A 20,978-nucleotide genomic window follows, 5' to 3' on the forward strand; every position below is an offset into this window, starting at 1 on the left:
TCGTTGCCGTAACGACTTTACTATTGCTCAATACGAAAAAATCGCGACGGCGACGAAAAAGTCACACAACATATGATAAAGTCGTGACGACGATGAAAAAATCGCACAAAATACGAAAAAAGCGCGACGGTTGCAAAATTTTTGTTTCCAATCCGATTTTTTCCCATTCGGGATTTGGATTCGTGGATTAGTAAATGTGCCCCATTGTCTCAGAATATTACTGTCATCACAATAAAAATTTTTAAATATTCTAATAGAATTCCTTAACTTTGTGGGAAGCCTTTACTTCCCTTTTAAGCTTTGGCATGTATAATGCGTTTTCTAATCACCTAATATGTTTTTGTTGTTGTCTAAGAGCCACAGTGCCCCTGTGGAATTTGAATCAAAGGAAGGTTTAACCGATAATGGAGACAGCTTATCTTCATATGCTAGTAAGTGAAACCATGTTACTTTTATTACTGGCTTCTGTAGCACCTGAGATTCTAACAAATTCATTATAATTGGTCTCCTAGCTGATGTGAAAGTGCACGTGATTGCTACTAAATTTTTCCTAAAGCGCACTGCAGTTTCACAACCCATTATGGTTTACAGCTTTCAGCCTAGGACAGGTTGACATTGTTTTCTTATACTGATCACTATAGTTATAGGTTGCGGTGATGTTAACAACAGGTTTGAGATTGGGCAGTGGACCATACAATGCAGTGGACCATACAAGGCATGTTTTCTAGATCTATGTTTAATAGGCAAGGTGATTTTCAGTATTACTTATCCTCTTAGGCTTATGGCCTAACAAAATGCTTCCTCTGCCTGAATGTATGTACACTGACACGTGATCAGCCTATTAGTGCACACACTGAGCTGATTTTGGTGTGGAAACTCGAAACTATGCATTTTCGTGCCAAAATCCACTTTGCGTGCGTGCTGACAATGACCTGTGTGCCATTAGCATTACTGATCTACCAATGCTGCTGTGAAATATTCAAATAATATGCATTGCTGGGGGTACTAGTTTGGGAACAAAGGCAATGCAATTTATCATGACTAACTCCTGTCATCTTGTGGTCTGTCATCTTTTTCATTGTAACTAAACGTTCATAAACATTAAACATTCTTATAAGAAATAATTGTATTTTATTTTTCGTCATGGTTGAATAGAAACATTTGAATAACAGAACTTTCATTTGAAGCAACGTAGGTGGTTTTTCACAGTGAGGGCAGTGAGGTTGTGGAATGCCCTTCCTAGTGATGTGGTAATGGCAGATTCTGTTAATGCCTTTAAGAGGGGCCTGGATGAGTTCTTGAGCAAGCATAGTATCCAAGGCTATTGTGATACTAAAATCTACAGTTAGTATTGATAAGCGAACCCACCGAAAAATTTGTGAAACTTCTGAAAAATCTGTGAAACGAACCGCCGCTTCACCATGACTTTTTTGGAGACGTCCGCAACTTTTTCCTCACTGGACAAATTTTTCGGCAGTTTTGTGAAAAAATTTTGCCAATGGCAAAATGTGGAATTTTACTGGGAAGCCCATGTCTGGCGAAAAAAATTAGCTATTATCACTAACAATCAGTATTAATGTTGGTATATTTTGTTTATGTATGTGAGTGTATAGATAGATCGGTATGGGTCTGTGTGTGTGTGTTAAGGTTTGCTTGAAAGTTATTGAAGTTGATAGACTTTTTTCAACCCAACTTAACTATGTAACTATATTAACTATATGCAACTATGTTATTATATTATGGTTATTTTTATCATCTATGAGCAATGAAGTGAATCTCCCACAGGATTCTTAAGAAATGTTCTTAACTAGGGGTATCTCTTACTGAGTACATATAACCATAAAGATCTTAAGTTCAGTGTAGAGGTCTGACTATCGCTTTAAAGATCATGTTCTGGTGCATATGTCATTTTGTTTCTAGGACACAGTCTTATGATAAATGATAAATCCTAAAATTCAGTATCATTCTAGTAGGAGGTTTCATAATACTTTAAATTTTTTACATGATTTGTTTCTCTTTGGTCATGTTTTATCAGTAATAACAACAGCCACAACCTTCCAGCAGTGGAAGAGGAATCAAGCAAACAAAGTGGATTCTGTATCTGACATCCTTTGTTCTCAGACCAGTGAACATTCTTCTGCAACTGTGAGCTTCTGCGTCCTAATCCTCTTTTTCTATTGTTCTGTATATGGAAGTGATGAAACAAAATCAGTTTTACAATAACCTTGAGAATAAGTGAGCAAATGAAAAATTAAAGGTACAGGCACTTGAGTTTCTAATCTAATGTTTGTTGCACAAAGCACAGAAGTAGGGTGTGAATAATATCTCAGTTGCCCAATGCAGCTCTCCACTGTATGATGGAAGCAACATATTCTATCATATTTCCACTATGAACTTTGATGAAAAAATATTGTTTTAAGTGAAAACATATACAAAAATTACATACGCTGTTCACATAAGTATTTGATGACTGTATTGTGGAAGGTCTAAGTCCCCTTAGGTCAGGTCGGGACTGGGAGTTAAAATATGCCCTGGAATCCTAAGTACACAGAGGCCCAATCAACCTCCCAACAGCCCAATAAATTGTGACTGTGTATGGAATCTTACAGCAACCCCTCTGGCATATGACAGGTTAGTCTGGATGTCCCATAGGTAAAAAATGCCCTAACAAGGGCAAGATTCATAAGTGAATCATGAATCATTTCATTTGATCAGATATGACAAAGTGCAAAATGTGTAGCTTCATATACATCATACTTACATTGAAGTATGTTGGTGGTAGAACACTAAATGGCTGATTTCCATTAGTGAGTACTTGTCATTGTGTTAAAATAGAAGGAAGAATGTATAGTCAATAATACAGGGAATAATGCAAGAGAACCTGTTTTAGTCTACAAAAAGAGAGAAGCTTTGAACCCCATTCATGCTAGGCCAAACTAACACAGTTGTTGCTCAAAAACAAAAACATAATTGTCATTCTGTGGTCCAATCAAAGTCCAGTTGTCAATCCATTTAAGAATCTATGGCTTTATTTGAAAGGCAAGCTGCACAAGCATCATCCAAATAACCTGAAACCTGGAAGTATAGACCAGACCAACAATACTCCGTAACAATGTGCAAAGTTGGTACATACAGTACATACCTCTAAGCCTTGACATTATATTCCAGAAGGTGGCACTAGAAATTATAAAATTACGGAGGCTTAATACTTGCCCAATGTATTTTGGTTTTCTTTCTCTTTTAAATTTAGTATGTCACATGGGCACAGAGAGGGTCAGAGATTCCAATTTATGCTGCCTGTTGATAACATCCCCCATCCCTGCTCAGACTGCTGTAGTCAGCTGAGAACTGACGATTCATAAGTAGTGGAGATGACTTCCCATTGTACGATGGAGCAATGAGGCATGGTATATTCAAGGGGCTTTGCTGAGAATTGTAGATGCCACCTATTAAATAAGCAAGTAGTATATTTGACTACTTTTATATACCCATACCTATATTCTTATTTCTCTGGCTTTATATACTATTGACTTTCACTTTGATTACCTTTTTCCTAATCTATCTTTTTTTATTTTAGAAAATCAGCTCTGGTACCCAGTCAGTCCAGAAGGGCTTAAGCACCGCTGATTCACATGAAATGTTAATAGGTTGGTGGCAACTAGGTCAGATGCTATGACATATCCCCTATCTTCAGAAAGTGTATGCAAATAAGCATATTATCTTGGCCCATAAATTGTATGTAAGTCAACTTGTCCTTGTCCATTTTTAAGAACCCCTGACCCCTTATATAAAATTTGCAAAACTTCCAGTATGAGCAGTTATCGATGCTGGGCCATTAAAATCAGGAACATAGTTTTTAACTGGCTCAGTGCTTTTGCCCTTTGGCTCTTTTTTAGAACAAAAAAAAAAGTAAAGTAGGGTTTCACCAAATTCACTATCTTTTGGATTGTGCCAAATACTGAAATACACAAAAAATTGTCATAAATTAATGAATTGGAGCCTAATTAGAGAATAATAAAAATAAACTCTGCAAACTCTTACGTTTTCAGTTGTCAGTAGCATTAACATCATTTGAATTTAGTCATTAAGTACGATTGTTGTCTACCAGCTGTTTCATGTTTAGAACATTTTGTTTGTATTTTAAGGGCTTTATCCTACAATTTCAGTCTGAATGTTAGTTACAGACCATTGCATTTAAACGTACGGCCGATAATCCGACTAAAATCTGAATGTGTATGGCCACCTTAAGAGAGGCAATGATCAGAAGGAATTGTGAATAGTGTATATGAGTTATAGGAAGAGGGTTTATTGCTAAGGGCCTTGAATGCTAGCATAAGTATTTTTAATTTAATTCAAGAGGCAATTGGGAGTCAGTAAAGGTATTTGCATAGGGGAGTAGCTGATATGAAATGATGGGATTGGAGATGAGACAAGTGGTTGCCTTTAGAACAGGCTGAAAAGTGACATACTACATACTGAAACACCTATAAAGAGTAAGTTGACTGTGAGTGAGACCTAAGGTACAGGGGAAGTTTATTGCAGAAATTTTAAATTAACTTAGCTATAGAAAAGTTAAATTTTAGGTAGCACTGTGATATCAAGGAACATATTGCAGAAAGCCAATCCAATCGAAGAGATGTCTGGAGCAAACAGGAAGTTTTGGTATTATCATAATAAATGTTTCATAGAATCCAAATTACCAAATCACAAAAAAGTAGTGTAGTATGAGAAGAACAGGGGTCCTAAGACAGAGTCTTGAGCAGTTCCAACAGAATGAGATAATGCAGTGGAGCTAAGAAAAGCAAATTTATAGGAGCGATTAAAAATATCACAAATATGTCAGGAAAGCTAATAGAATACAAAATGTCTAGAAGGAATGGGTGGTTGACTGTGTCAAAAGCTGCAAAGAGAGATCTAAAAGGATTGGTATGGAATAGTGACCTTTAAACTTTGCTGTTGGTTTCTTTAAATACATTTTTGTAGAGTGTATTGGGCATAGATGCTGAACCAGATGTTTGTAAACACACCTTTCCAACAACTTGGATTCAAAGGGAAGTAGAATGGATAATAGATTCTAGGAGAGATGGGATCAAGGCTAAGTTTTTTGAGGATGGGAGTCATTTAGCCCTTGTTTGAATGGAGATGGAAAAGTAACAGTGCAGGGTCAAAGGTTAAATAGGCAGCAAGCTCATGGCTAATTGTAATGGAAATTGGGTGAAGAAGGTAAGAAAAAGGGGGTCAAGGGAACAGGTTGTGCAGTTAAAGCAGACCAAAAGATGGTAGTAAGTGTGACGTGAAAGAAAAGCAAGTGACTGTCGGATGGGTAAAAGGGAAGTTAGTGAAGTTAGAAGGGAAGCAGGAGTGGCAGAATATGATGAACATTGAGTATGATTAAGGGTGTCCGTCCACTGAGAGAGGCCAAATTAAGCTGTTATGGAGAAAAGTTTAGAGGTAGCTGGAGCAGTACAACTGTCAAAAGGAATGTTGAACTCACCTAGAATGAGAGCTGGTGTGTCATAGAAGAAAAAATGAGGGAGACAAATAGCAAAGTGATCTAGTAAGATAAGAGGGACCAGGGTGCAATTATATAATTGCAACAAATAGATTGCGGAAAATAAGTGTGAACTTCAAAGAAAATCTTTTAGTTAGGGGTTTAATATATATATGCCTTAAAGTGATACTGACACCAGAAATTAAACTGTTTTTAAATATATCATAACATTGTTTTTGCATGATCTTTATAATTTTGCCCTTAATGTATTTGCCCAATGCTTTTATATTAGCCATCTGTTCCTCTATGTGTGGGCTGCCATATTTGTGCAGAAGGAGTCGGTTAGCATTAGAAGCTGACAAGCTGAGAAGGGACAGTCAGGTTGGTAAAACAGTCAGGTTTAGAAACTTTATATAACAATTACTTACAAAAGCAAACCTGTCAGTGAAAAATGATCAACAGGACCTATAGGTAACTTTTTATGTACATTAATATTTTGAAAAGTAATTTTTTCATGTCAGTATCACTTTAATGATGCTTCAATTATCCAGTTGTGTCTATAAGGAGGAGCCACAATTTAAAGTCCTTCATTGTAGGCCTTCTAAGGGGCAGCCCCCTAGTTTCTATTCAGAAGTTAGGATATAGAGCATTGTCACACGTCCCCTGCCAATTTGCAATTATTTTGCCTTAAGTAAGGCAAAAATGTATATAGAAGTGCTGTATAACCTGTAGATATTGTACTTCTAACCACTTCTATCTATCTCTTATTGGTGACTGCACCATTTCTTTCATTCTGTAACTAGATTCTGTTCCACTTGAGGCAGTTATATCTATCACTGATGAGCAGACATCTATGTCACAAGCCCAAGATGACAGTAGGTGAGTAGAATTAAGAATATTGATTTAGAAATGCTTGTACATGGTAAGCTATAATAGGGGCCCTGCCACTGTTATTTTATCTTGCTTTATTTTTGTATTATTACTTTACTTCTACATTTAGATCTACTACATTTTGGTACAAATTTGTTGCAGCAAATCCATAATTTTGTTTTTTCGGTTGCATACCTAATCTTCTATGGATTATCGATATATTTGTTTTTTACTTCACTAATGTAATTTAGTGCACCATCAGTGCATTTTTTCTGTACAGCATAACTGTAGAAGAGGTGTATTTTTAAGGTCAAGGAATGGTAGGAGCTGTAGTCCACTCACCTACACTTACTTATTGTACCCTGTTTAAAGATAAAAAAAATTCCATACTTTGTGGATAATTTCATCTTATTGCATGTTTCTTTTCTAGTGATGCCATCCCTCAAGAGACTGTTTCTGATGTTCCTTTAAAGGTACAGCAGCAGAGAAGGCAACTTTTGGGCCTTCATTTGTTAAGAACTGCAGCTCCAGAATCTTGCCTTTAAAGAAAATATAGTGGCAAATATGGACAGCTTTATCATTCAGCAACTGGTTGTGTAGAAGGCCAACAGGAATATGACCAAAATATGTAACATTACATTTGAATCATCATTTTTTTTGGTCCACATATGAACAAATATGAGTTTGCTTGAATATGAGCAAAACTGATACGTCCATGTAATGAGTTAGCAGGTAGTCATGGGAGCTGTAGCTATGCAGAAACTAGGGTCCTAAAAGTATCTCAAACTTATCATTATGCGTGACCATATGGAATCTGAATTGATTTAGTCATGTTTATATGTAGGTGGGTTACTATATCTGAAATGGTTTATTAAGTCATTTAACTGATTGTATTTTCAGTGATTTTGTAAGAGAATTATTAATACCTAAAATACAAAATCCAGTACATTGTACAGGATGGCATCGTTTGGGCCTTACTGGGCCCTTTATCAAGCCCACTTGGTTTAATAAAGGGGCCAATGAGGCCCAAAACATTGCCACCCTCAATGTCTACTTTTTAGGACCCATTTAATCATTTTAAGCGACTTCTTTACTTGTTCAGTGTGTCACGGTTTTTTGGATTCTTTGTATAATTTGGACCTTGAGACTTATACACTGTTTATCACCTGAGATCAGCTGACAAAGGTTTGCAACACAGGCTGATCACTCCCACCGTGAAGGGAAACTTTGTTGACCTGCATTTAACATAGTATGAAAAAAAACATTTTAATACTGAGTGTGATACTGAAGTACATTATATGCTTTAAGCTGGAAAATCAAACAAGCATAGGTTAAGAAGTTTTTATCATTTTTTTTTTGTTACAGGACTCAAATCAAAGAACAGCAGAAATAATAGAAGTCAGCCCCGACAAGGAGATTGCCCCAAAGTACAATATTTTTATCTGATAAATGTGTTTATTTACTTGTTTAAAAGTGTTTAATGTTGGGTATAAAGTCCCCTCTATCCAGAATAATTGTAGAAATTCTATAATAGACAGAGGACACAAAGAGTGCATGTAGGGAAATAAACTTTCAAAAGAATTGAAAAAGAGACAACACATTAGAATTGATGCAGTGCCAGCTTCATGTTGATTTCCCCTCAGAACATACAAAACTATAAATGCAGATTCAACTTTTATATTTATGCCCCATGCAGTGCCTGCTTCATGTTTGATGCTCCATGATGCAACAGTATAAATGTAGTGCCAGGATCACACTTAATAGCCCCTAGAACACACAACACTATAAATGCAGTGCCAAGTTCATGTTTAATGCCCCCAAGACACCCAACAGTATAAATCTAGTTCAAATTTTGTACTTCATTCCCTTAGAGCACAGAGCAGTATAAATGCAGTGCCATCTGATCTATCTTTGAGAGTCCTCTTTTTATGAGTTGCTTTAATGGTTGGTAATGATTTTGTTTGTTTTCTGTATTGTCATACAAGCTGAATATATTAATCATGAAGCTGATATACATACTATTTAACTGCAGACTTCATTGGTATATTTTGGCTATATACTGTAGATATATAATTTTTGGGGGCTGATAAATCTTTTTACAACATATAAAAGGACACGTCTGTCTTCTTTTAGGACAACACAGAATATTTTTACATTTCAAGGTTATTCTGACTTACTGGCATCTGAAAAGGTAAGCTGTTGGGATTTTATTATGGGAAGATGTAGCACAGAATCTAAATACTGTAATGTTGTGCAGCACAACACAGAACTCTACAATGCGTGTAATGTATGATACTTTATTTAAATATGATAAGGAAAGATTTCAATTTGTCTTTGTCCTGTAGGTGGCAGAAGCTAAAACGAAAATCTTGGTGCCGAAACAATCAACAGAGAGGTATTATTTGTGGATCTAGCAATTTGCTGTATAACATACTGTGCAGCTTGCTAATTCCGGTGTGACTTTTAAATAAGATGAAGCCAGTTAGTGGGTACCCTCCAATCATCGCCAGAGCTCTTGCACCACTAAACAGCTTATGTATTCAATAAAAGGCACTTGTGTTGAATAATTAAAATATAAATGTTTATTGAGGAATTACACAGTGTTTTGGGGCCTAAACAGACTTGCCATAGGGTTTGTTTAGGTTCTAAAATGATGGCTGATTCCCCAATAAACATTTGCATTCGTGTTATGTAGCATTGTACTGTATACAGGGAATGCTACAAATGATTAAACTGCCATATATATAAGTTTTTCTTAAAGGTCATATTTTTTTTCGTTTTCAGAGCCACTCCAGGATCCAGAAATAGAGATTCCATGAACAGTTACCATCTGAGACCGGTATTTTAATGCCACATTACAGTATTAATTAATTGACTGAATTTTAGTTAAGCCGCTTTCCACAGTTAATGGATTACGAGTCACATATTAAATGCAATTGAAAAATTACATCTATATAGCACCGCTAGCTTTCCTTAACTAGTTAAGTATAATGTATCATTACAATGGAAATGATTGGGTTTTTGCAAGGCCGAAACACCCAGCCCAGTAAACTTAGGGTGATCCATACAGTATTCCTCATGTCTGTCTTGTCTTGGTTGCTTTGGTGGTTATGAATCTTCTACAGAGGCTGCACTATTAATGGGGAATAGTGCAGCCTTGTTATATGGAATTTTGCTGTTGCCCCAGGGAACCATATAGCCATATTTAATCTATTTCACAAGGGCAAACATTTGGAATCCAAGCCATTTGCAACTGTATGAGACTTTTTTTTAATTCTTCCAACTATAAGTCTTCTGCATACAGAAGCCATCTTTTCTCTGAAAGTAATGGAGCTACTAGCAACGCAGAAAGTGAGAAGAGTTGGATCCTGGATTATAAAAACAGATCCACAGTGAAATCCGCAGACTACAGCCGTAAAAAGCCTAGAATTAAAAGTAAACTCAAAGGTAATGTCATTTTGAATGTAACTCTGCTGAGATTTTTCTACGCTAGTTCTGACAGTTATTTCTGTGAGTTTTGATTGATTTTGTCTTCCTCTTATATTTTGTAATATAAAATGACTGTATGTGCCCTTGAGTAAACTTGTGCTGTGCATATAAAGATGCTGTACATCTCCATGTCCCTTATCTGTCTGACATACTAATCTATTTCTTTCAGTGTTGCCATTATCTTCGGAATCTGGTGATGATGAAAAACAGATGGCGACTACAGTATGTATCACTATTCCTCCTTAAATGTCTTTCTTAAATCTGGTCTTATGGAAACATGGTTCATGTTATTTCTTTTGCCAAAGGGATTGTTCTCCAGATTTATGTCCCAAAACGAAATGCACAGACCAGAGGATGCCAATCCAAACAGGCCTCCCGCAGCTGCACTAAAACTCCCTGGAATATCCGCTCTCCTAACTCCAGGAGATTCTCGTTTCCAAAATAAAGGTAAGCTTGCATTCCATTATTCTTTACTCTACCTACTTTTTGTTTTAACGATGTGAAACATAATTAACAAAATGTATAGGTTTTTATAATAAGCTTTAATATAACATTCCTTGACCTTTTTCTTGCCGTCTTAAAAAAATGTCACCCCGAATGAAACATCGCCATTTGTTGGATGACCCAAAGTGGGAGGAGCCAACAACAGGCAATCAAATTTCACCCATTGACTTTAATGGAGAAATTGAAACTGCTGCCAATCTAACAACTTATAGCTACACTCCCCAAACTTGAATCACACAGTCATGGTGATTAAGTGCCCATGCGCACGAAACGCGTCAGGCGTTGTGTTTTTAACAAGAAATGAATAAAAGTTGATGTTTTAAATACCTTTGCTGTTCAGTGTGCTGACAAAGCTGTTTTCGTGATTGGACCAGTCATGGGAGTCAGCCTGAATGAAAATATGATGATTGTTGGATGCCCAAAAGTGGGTGGAGCTGTGAACAGCCAATCAGATTTTACCTATTGACTTTTAATGGGGAAATTCAACCTGCTGCCATTCTTGCAGTATTAACCCCAGGGTCCCCAAACTTTTCACAGTTGGTCACTAGGGGACTGCAGGTTTAGTTTTGAAAAGTTGGCGGAGCCACCAACAGCCAATCAGATTGTACCTATTGAATTTTATGGGTCAGTCACTGGGTGAATATGTTCCAGGTTTCGAAAAGTGGGCAGGGCCAACAACTAATCAGATTTCAACTATTGACTTCATATGTTTAAATTTAAACTGCTGCCATTCTTTGAATATTAATACTAAGGTCCCCAAACTTTGCAAAGCTAGTCACCAGGTAACTGCGGTTCAGAGTTAGAAAAAAGTGGGTGGAGCCACCAACAGCCAATCAGATTTTAACTATTGATTTTCAATGGGGAAATTCAACCTGCTGCCATTCTCACCGTATTAATACCAGGTTTTAACGAGTGGGTGGAGCCACCAACAGCCAATCAGACTTCACCTATTGATTTGTTTTGGTTTAAATTTAAAATGCTGCCTTTCTCACACTATTTATGTCAGGGTTCTCAAACTTTGCACAGTCAGTCACTGGCTGACTACATATTCAGGGTTAGAACAAGTGGGCGGAGCCACAAACAGCCAATCCATTTACACCCATTACATTTCATTGGTTTATATTTAAACTGATGCTAACAGCCAATCATATTTTATCCATTGAATTTTATTGGTTTAAATTTAAAATGCTGCCATTCTCACACTATTTATGCCAGGGTGCCCACTGTTTGTCACTGGGTGACTTCGACTCAAGGTTAGAAAAAGTGGGCACACCCACCAATCACCAGTCACAATTTACCTATTGACTTTTATTGGTTTAAATTTAAACTGCTGCCGTTCTTTAACTATTAATCCTAGGGCCCCTAAACTTTGCAGAGTTAGTTACTGGGTAACTGCAGTTCCTGGTTAGAAAAAGTGGGTGGAGCCACTAAACGCCAATAAGATGTCACTCGTTGACTTTCGGTGTGGAAATTTAAATTGCTGCCATTCAGACACTATTAAAAACAGGGCCCCCGAACTGCAGTGGTTTTTACTATATAACGGTGGGTCCCAGGTTAGAAAAGTGGGCGGAGCCAACAACAGATCAGATTTAGTTCAGTGACGTTTTTCAACCCAACATGAACTTTGTTCTCAAACTTCCCTTTCTAGTTGATCTATTTGTACTATTTAACATAACACCATCTATTGGTGAAAGATGCATTACAATGGAAGTACATTTCCACAATACAGGTATGGGATCAATTATCTGGAAACTTTAGATCCAGAAAGTTCAGAATTACAGGAGGCAATCTTCCATAGACTAATAAAACAGTACCTTGTACATAAATAATCCCAACTAAGATGTAATTAATCCTTATTGGAAGTAAAACAATCCTATTTAATGTTTAAATTTGTTTATAGTAAACTTAAGGAATGGAGATCCAAATTACAGAAAGATCCCTTATCCAGAAAACCCCAGGTCCTGAGCATTTTGTATAATGGGTCTCATAACTGTACAATAAAGCAGTGTAAATTGTTACAAAAGCTAAAATACTTCTAAAGTACACAGATACTCTAGATTAACACTTACCTGTCTCTTGACAGCAAAGTCCGTTGACTATATACTGTAATTATCTATTTCAAGAGTATCTGTAATAAGATAAAAAGTCAAAATGAAAATTAGCACATAGCTTGTATTCTCTAGGCCAGGGGTGTCAAACTCAATCACAAGGGGGTTGAAATCTAAAACACAGGCTAAATCGCGGGCCAAATTTTTTATTAATATACTTAGTAAGATACTAAGGGGTATATTTATCACAATATGTAAAAAGTGAAGTAAGACATTACCGGTGATGTTGCTCATAGCAGCCAATAGATGCTTTGCTACTGTTGAAATCTGATTACTGATTGGATGCCTTGGGCAATATTACTGGTAATGCTTCACTCTACTTTTTACACAGCATGATAAATATACCCCTTAGTCTTAGTTGCTATGTGAGAAAAATGGAAATTGATCAGGCTGGATGGTCAGACACACTCACCAAGGGCCACATTAAACAGCCAGGTGGGCCGGATTTGGCCCCTGGGCCTTGTGTTTGACATATATGGTCTAGGCCATAAGGGGAAAGTGTAACTTAGCAGCAAATGCATCTGGATTTTTTTCAACTTCAACTTCGCTAAAACAATTTGGCTGCAACTTCTTATCAAGATTTAACATATGCTGCAAGATATATATATATAATAAGTTGATTGCCCTTGACTTTCCAAAATCTGTGCACCACCCACCTTGGAGAGCAGAGGGACTTCAATTCCCAGAATATATTACTTCAACATAGAACAAGGTGACCGAGGGGATGAATGATTTTGTCCGCCTAAGGGGATGGTGTTGGCAAAATGGTGTGTGCAAGGCAGAGATGGACTGTCTTTGCAAAGAATTTGGGGGTTTATCATCTTCAATACATAATATCATGAAAAGATTTAGAGACCAGGCTGAAAGCCAGTACAGGATGGCCAGACAGACACAATTCTGTAGTGTAGATCACTACATGGGCTCAGGAATATTGGCAAAAACCACTGTCTATGAACAAAGTTTGCCACTGCATCCACATGTGCATGTTACAAGTCCACCATGTAAAGCAGAAACCATATATAATCATAAACCAGAAACACTGCCTCCTTCCCTGGGCCCAAGCTCAGTGCAACAGTGGGACACATTCCCAACTTTTTTGTTACATGTTGCTGGCATCAAATTCAAAACGAGCATATATTTTTCAAAAATTATTTTTTCAGTTTCAATATTTGATATTCTGTCAGGATTGTATGTATGTATATACTTATATAGTTTTGCCACGGCAGATATTATTATGCACCTTTACGTAAGCCCAACAATGAGCTCCTGTCAAAAAAGAAAATATTTTTCTCTCTAATATTAAACTGCAGTTTTTGAAATGTTGTTATACAATTACAGACTTGGGGCATCTGTCTGAAATTGATGATCAGGATATCATGGTAGACCCAATAGAAGACGCTTCCTCTCCAGAAATTTCTAAGCCAATAGAAAGTAATAAGGTAAAATAATATTAATAATAAATAATATAATAATGATAATAATAATAAAATAATAATAATAATATTTGCAATGATGCATGGTGTATGGATTCTACCTGTCTTCTTTCTCTCCCTTGCTATCCTGATGAAGACTTTTTGGGTGTATATGTTAAAATAATTTAAACAATAAAAAAAAACACCACTCCAGCCACCACCTAGGGTGGCACCAGAGCTAAATACAGCCCTGTTCATATCATCAATTCTCATAATACCAATTATATTCCAACGTGTTTTTTTTTTTTTTTTTTAATTAAGGAACCTAATAATGTTCCTGATGGAGTTTATGCTAGTGGACCTTTAAGTAGAACAGCTGATGGCAACAACAAATATCATGCAGGTATGTTTATCCTGTAAACTTCAAACTTTTAGTTAATTTCAGTTAATAAAGAACAAACTTCATTTATATATATAATAATAAGGTCCTATTGTTGTGCTTCATCATTTTTAGCTTTTTCCTATGTGTGTTCTTGATTTGGCTATCATGTTAAGCAGCTAGATTTACATGTGTGTGTGTGTGTGTAAAACATTCTTGTTTTCAGTACACTAATCTTTTGCTTACATTAATAAAAAAATATGCAATATAAAGTAAGGCCACAAGGTGGCAGAGAATAATACAAGACACATTTTCTACACCAGAGTTTCTTAACCATTTTATTCCCACAGATTTCTTTGTACATCCAGCCCCTTATTCTTTACCATCTGAATTTGTTAGAAGTATCCCAAGTTTTTTTTTTTTGTTTTTAAGTTTTAATGGAGGTTTTATTAGAGGTGCAAAGTTTCCTTTAGTTCTAGTAAGAAACTGTTTAAAAGTTTGTAAGGAAAAGTGCAGTTGCATCATCCATTAATTCAGCTGGGCCCATGTTTGCCAAGATACGCAATGCCTTGGGCTTGGCAGTGCGTTTATGTGAAATAAAGCTTCTTTTTTCAACCTCGACTGCTGGATCCTGGAGTGCGCTCTCATAGAAAGAAATTGTGCTCTTGTTTGCCGGGTTCCCCCCTTGCTATGGGTCTGGGGCGCTGCGTCCAGACTATCCAGATAGCATGGCGAGTGGCCATGTAAACTCATTGTCAGTATATGAATAGTTAAGGAAGGGCTTCCCTTAATGTTTTATAGAAGATGTTTTTTTTTGTACTGGATTTAACAAGAGACATTGGTTAAAATAGTGGTTAGAGCAGAGTATACATATCCAGTTTTTGTGCCGCTGCTTTTGTTTTATCTATATTACAATACCCATTATTTTACTTTCATATTTTTTTTTCCAGTATCAAATTCTTCCCAAAATTTGGATGAATACCAAACTGAATTCTAATAAAAATAATAATAATAAATTAAAGTGCTGTAAACCTGGTGTGGTTGCTTCAGAAACACTACTATAGTTTACATAAAAGAAGCTGCTGGTTACATAGCAGATACATCTGTAGAATAAAATGGGTTTTGATTCTTATGTGAGGACTGACCAATTGTATTCTACAGAGCTTTTCTGCTATTTAACTTGTGCCATTTAGCCTAATTTCATCTCTGCTAAACCTTGTATGCTTTCAGCTGATACATTACAACATGCAACTGGGAAACGGAAACATTATAAAACCCGTGAGATTGAGGAAATTCCTTTTAAACCACGAAAACTTTTTAGCTCAACCGAAAAGAATGAGAAGAGATCAGGTAAGAAATCCATGGGCCTGGGTGTAAGCAGCATATACATCTAATAATATTTTCATTATTATTGGACTATGTTTAAAGGAGAAGGAAAGGCTAAGTCACTTGGGGGTGCCAAAATGGTAGGCAACCCCAATTGACTTAAATCGCTTACCTTGTACCCCGGGCTGGTGCCCCTGTTAGGAGAAAACTGCACCAACCCTGGGTACCTGTAGTAATCGCTTCCTCTTTCCGCTTTTCTTCTGCTGCAAATTCCCTGGGCCTTGCGCTGCCAGGATATAAATATGAGTGACTCCTAAAAAAACTTTTAAGTCTGATAGGTCTGCTCTGCTATGGCAGTCAGTGTTCAGGTATGAAATGTGCTTATATGTGCCTGTATGGACAAACAGGCCCAGATTTGTGGGCAGGCCACAGAGGCCCAGGTCAAGAGTGGCAAAGGTCCAGGGTCAGCATTCCCACTGGCTGCATCTGGGGACTGGACTGAAGATTTAGATTCCCTGCCCACCCAGTCCCCAGTGCTGATCAGGGTTACAGTAGTAGCGGTAGGAGGAACTTCAAAATAGGTAAGGGATGGCATACAAGCCCTAGAGGGGAGGGTGCAAGCACATGGGGTGGTGGGGGATTACAGTGGCCTAGGGGTGGCCCAGATTTAAATCTGGCCCTGGAGACACAAAGTGTTCCTTTACATTTGCGATGGGCAACATTCCAGGTTTAGCTAGACATCTCTTACACCTCTGTTCCACTTCATCAGACTGGACCACACAACTAGTATAAAGGCTGCTTTACAGCATAATATCAAGTCATACAAAGACATTAGCCTTTTGTTTTGGGAACTTTCAGGTATATCATTAGATTACAGGGTTGGACTGGGCTGGTGGGGCGCCAGGAAAAAACCCAGGGGGCCCCCCAGACCCAATACCCGCCGGTCTCCTGATCTCCCTCCCCCGATCAAACCAAACACAAGTATAATGTATGCTTGCGCAGGGGGGCCCCGGGAGTGGCAGCCTCAGAGGGTCCTGCACACTCCAGTCTGACCCTGTTTGATCATTTAAAGTTTTATAAAGATACAGTATATGAACCTAGAATGGCCACTCAACAACTATTTACTCTAGGATTTGGCTTGTGCTCTTCTCACAGATGCTGATTCAGAAGATTCGGATGATGTTTTTTACTCAAAATCCCATGATCAGGATCTTGGAGAATCCAGTGTAATCTCTGCATTTGACAACTTCACCAAGGATCTAAAAAGGAAATTTTTGGTAACTGTATTGTTAACAGCAAATACAACACTTGAACTTTAATAAGTTTGTTAAACACACCTTACTGTAATCACTTTTTCAATTTTATAGGCCGCATGGACTGAAAAAATAATTTGCTTATGTTCAATAATATAAGCTGAGGCTGTTCCATGTCTCTTTGCAAGAATTAAGAGTTTGTCATTAACACTATAACACAACCTCTTAACTAAATATGGCATTTTGTGAAGACATTTATTTCAGTGTCTTACATATTGATTTGCATGTCTTGCATTTATTATTGCGGTTAATAGAATTTTTCCTCTGTAAACTAATGTGTTGTTAATCTAGACAAGGTATAAAAGAATTGAAAACAGGGCAAACCATGTGCTGCAAACCTCTCACCAGCAGGTTTCAACAGTGCTAAATGAAATACATCAGTGCAGGTAAGATTCCAATATATCCTCGCTGGCAATTAAAGCAATTCATAGTCAGTATTCATTATAAGTGTAGCAGGATTTTGGACATGGGGGTACCTAAAATCCTTAAACCCTAAATGGATTACGGTACTTCAGAATCAGTCAAATTGGTTTTAATTCCTGGCAGCCTTTGGTAGGGTATGTGTTACATGTTATTCTTTTCTCAAGTGGGCCCTCGCTATGCTGTTGGAGGAAGAGTTAACCACACAGTATCCCACCACAAAACAAAGCTTTCAAATAACTTGGGCACCAGTAGTTCTTTAAAAACAACTCTGTTTTGGGCAAATGATACACATTTGCTGATTCAGATGGTACAATATCAAATCAGTAAATGCTTCAAGTACTTTATTACATGTATAGCATGCATAGTGGAGCACTTACTGGCCCCAGACTGCCATAATGAAACTTGTTCCATACTGAATAGTGTACCACACCCCATAATCAGATGTCTTTAGCCAACGGAAAATGCATAATCACAGAGCACTGGAAACACTGCTTTTTCAGTCTAAAAATCACTTTTATTGCATGAGTTAAAAACATTCATTTATACATTACAAAACACATCATATGCTAGCTTCTGAGGAAGTGGCAAAATGCAATGAAACGTGTTAAGCGAATGATGCATTTAAAAGTCTGCATGTGACGGATGTTTTTTTTTAACTTGTGCAATAAAACAGTGTTTTAGACTGAAGAATCAGTATCTCCATTCATCTGTGATTGGGCATTTTCGGAGTACTTTCTTACATCAGATGTTATACACACATGAACACAAATACAGGCAAAGTGTTTGCAACACCCCCGAGGTAGAACTGCCTGCCTTGTTAGAACCATCCCTAGTAATAAGTAAAGCTCCCAGTGGGCCTTACTCCAGGAATATCCTTTATCCCTTAGCCTGAATACTTAAGTCCCTATCCTGGTGGCCTTGTCACCATACTAACCCTTACTGGCTTCCTTTGACTGCTCTACTAACTACCCCAATCCTTTCTCTCCCTACTAGAGTAAGCTATTACAAATCTACTCCTACTGCACCCTAACTCCTTCCCAGGCACTTTACTCCCACTAAACCTTCCAGGAAATGGGGAAACTGAAGAAAAACAGTACATGTTGGTTTTCATTTTTATAAACTAGGGGAATCCTGACACCCTCTGGCCAAATACTGAACTGCCAAGACATCTGCTCCCCCTCCCAACTGAAATATAGGCTGTACCCTACTGAGGAACTAAAGCCAAAACATTTATTTTTTTACATAAGGAATGTTTCTCAGGGTGGGGATAGGATCTCTGCTTTAAAAACGCCACTAGAATTTAAAGAAATATGTCTTTAGGTCACCAGTGGTCATAATTATGTATAAATAGCGCTTTATTTATAATGTATGTCCACAGCAGTGCCGGGCCTGGGCAGCCGGACGCCCTAGGCAGCCCAGCTGGTCAGCTCGCCCACAGCACCTCCACTCTCCCGTCACGTTACCCTACTCTTTCAGTGCGCTTATTCATGCGCGCAAGAACAGCGCGGCAACTGTGCTATTGGCATAAAGAAGCAGTCTATGGGGGGGACAAGGGCACGGAATAAGGGAGTTGAAGAGGCATGTGCCTAGCGCCCCCCCCCCCCCAGCATTGCGCCCTAGGCACATGCCTCTTCGGCCTACCCCTAGTTCCGGCCCCGGTCCGCAGCTCTTTACAGTAGAATAGATTAATACAACTGGGGTTATTAAAATAACAGATAAACACAAAGTTTAACAATAAATACAAGGTACAGTTGCAATAAGTTAAGAATCAAAGAGACAAGAGGATAGAGGTCCTTGTCCCATAAAGCTTACAGTCTAAATGGGAGGGTGACTTACAAACACAAATAGGCAAATATAAGTGCTGTAGGTTACAGCTGGTGACACTGTAATATAAGTGCTAATTAATAAATGATTAAAATATAGTTCTGGACCATTGGGAAACACTACAGCTTGCTTGTACAACATTTTAGGGGAATGTCATTATTGTTATTGTTATATTTAGGAGGTGTAAATTAATGGTCATCCTATAAGAATCTTATACAAATGAATAGAGTACGCATTTACTGGTCACCTGTATGAAAGTAAATATCTGACTGGTTGCTATGGACTACTAGACCTAGTGCAAACTTCACAACGTTTATGACAATACTCCATATGATTTATAAAGAGTTGTTTACAATTTTCTTTCTCAGATTACACAAAATCAATCACTTTCATAAGATAGTTGTACATGAACTTTCTAGCCTTGAGGCTGAAGTACAGGCTCTGAAACGACTTGAGAAAGAGACACTGGTGAGTATCTAGGTTAGAATATGAAAAGATCAGAATCTTTTATTTGAAAATATCAAAAGATGGATAAACAGGGCCATTTAAAGGGGTGATTCTGCACCCTATGGTGGCTCTTGTAATTTTGTCCAGGCCCGGATTTGTGGAGAGGCCACAAAGGCCCGGGCCTAGGGCGGCATGCCGGCCCGCTGCACCAAAATCTTGATATTTTGCTCCCATACAGAGCAATGGGGACTGCTCCTCACCGCTCCGTATACAAATGTGGACTTCCGCGCATGCGCACTTGCGGGGTGGGGCGACTAACGGGGGCGGCCTCGGGGTGCCAAGATTGGAAATCTGGCCCTGATTTTGGCCCCTACCCCAATAACCATGCTTGCATTTCCCGTGCAGGAGGGATAGATTCAGGTTCTCTGTCTAGAGTGAAGTGATACTGATGTGAATAAACTACTTTTTCAAAATATGAATATACATAAAAAGTAACCTATAGGTCATATTCATCATTTTTCACCAAAAGGTTTCCTTTTGTAATTAATTACTTAAAGTTCCTAAACCTGAATGTTTTGCCAACCTGGCTGTCCCTTTTCAACCTGCCAGAATTTCTAACAGAAATCTTTATTATTTTCTCCCAGGGTCAGTTCAAATTAGGAACATCCCCTTTAATGTAGTTTTGCAGTTTATATCAATTATTAATATCATTTTTTATATTGCTCATTTCATAAATGTGAACAATGAGCACCCGCTTATGTTCTGCTTACCCAGCAAAAGATTAAATTACTGATGCAGGAAGATTCCTAATGCTTCTTTGCTAAGTTATATCACTCAGCATTATAGGAGCAATAGAACTGAAGAGCCAGAAGACATTTTGCTAAATCATCCAAGATCTGATGTGTGTGTGTTTACTAAAATGGTTTAGCATTTTAGCAACATTTGTGTTTTTTTTTTAAACCCTTACATAATTTTTTGTGTGTATCATGATGTTGTTGCTATAGTAAGTAAAGTGTTCAATATTCAATTCAATAACAAAAAAAAGTTAGATAGAAAAAGTTAGTTTAAAAAAAAGTTAGTTAAAAGTTAGAAAAAAAAGACAATTAAAAAAACTATAAAAAAATAGACCAATTGAAAAGTTGTTTATAATTCGCCATTCTATGACATAATAAAAGTTATATTAAATTTGAACCACCCATAAGGACTGATTATGTTTTTTTTATTTTTATATTTTGCCCCTTTATTCAGGACTTCTGGGAGGATCAGTATGTAAAAATGAATACATTTTGCTGCAGTCAGAAGCAAAGGTACATTGGATTTTCAATTTGGAGTTAATTTGAAAATTGTCAAAAGTTTTTGCACCAAAAGATCTGCCCAATTTTAGGCCATATA

At 37.5% G+C, this 20,978-nt stretch overlaps 1 protein-coding gene across 3 annotated transcripts in view; it reads left to right on the forward strand.

The window, feature by feature from the left end:
- The window catches only part of sycp2l (synaptonemal complex protein 2 like), a 44,419-nt gene that overhangs the window by 20,203 nt on the left and 3,238 nt on the right, over positions 1–20,978 (forward strand). For all 3 annotated transcript variants that reach the window (XM_004915299.4, XM_012965414.3, XM_018095028.2), the window contains exons 16-34: positions 356–431; positions 2,036–2,145; positions 3,578–3,647; positions 6,295–6,370; positions 6,792–6,834; positions 7,727–7,788; positions 8,495–8,552; positions 8,707–8,756; positions 9,146–9,200; positions 9,652–9,808; positions 10,020–10,072; positions 10,156–10,297; positions 13,801–13,901; positions 14,196–14,277; positions 15,484–15,603; positions 16,735–16,856; positions 17,184–17,278; positions 19,508–19,607; positions 20,835–20,893. In XM_004915299.4, the coding sequence (XP_004915356.2) occupies positions 356–431; positions 2,036–2,145; positions 3,578–3,647; positions 6,295–6,370; positions 6,792–6,834; positions 7,727–7,788; positions 8,495–8,552; positions 8,707–8,756; positions 9,146–9,200; positions 9,652–9,808; positions 10,020–10,072; positions 10,156–10,297; positions 13,801–13,901; positions 14,196–14,277; positions 15,484–15,603; positions 16,735–16,856; positions 17,184–17,278; positions 19,508–19,607; positions 20,835–20,893 (1,631 nt within the window). The remainder of the gene's footprint in view (positions 1–355; positions 432–2,035; positions 2,146–3,577; positions 3,648–6,294; positions 6,371–6,791; positions 6,835–7,726; positions 7,789–8,494; positions 8,553–8,706; positions 8,757–9,145; positions 9,201–9,651; positions 9,809–10,019; positions 10,073–10,155; positions 10,298–13,800; positions 13,902–14,195; positions 14,278–15,483; positions 15,604–16,734; positions 16,857–17,183; positions 17,279–19,507; positions 19,608–20,834; positions 20,894–20,978) is intronic.

Source organism: Xenopus tropicalis, chromosome 6 (assembly GCF_000004195.4).
Source record: "Xenopus tropicalis strain Nigerian chromosome 6, UCB_Xtro_10.0, whole genome shotgun sequence".
In the NCBI taxonomy this organism is placed as follows: domain Eukaryota; kingdom Metazoa; phylum Chordata; class Amphibia; order Anura; family Pipidae; genus Xenopus; species Xenopus tropicalis.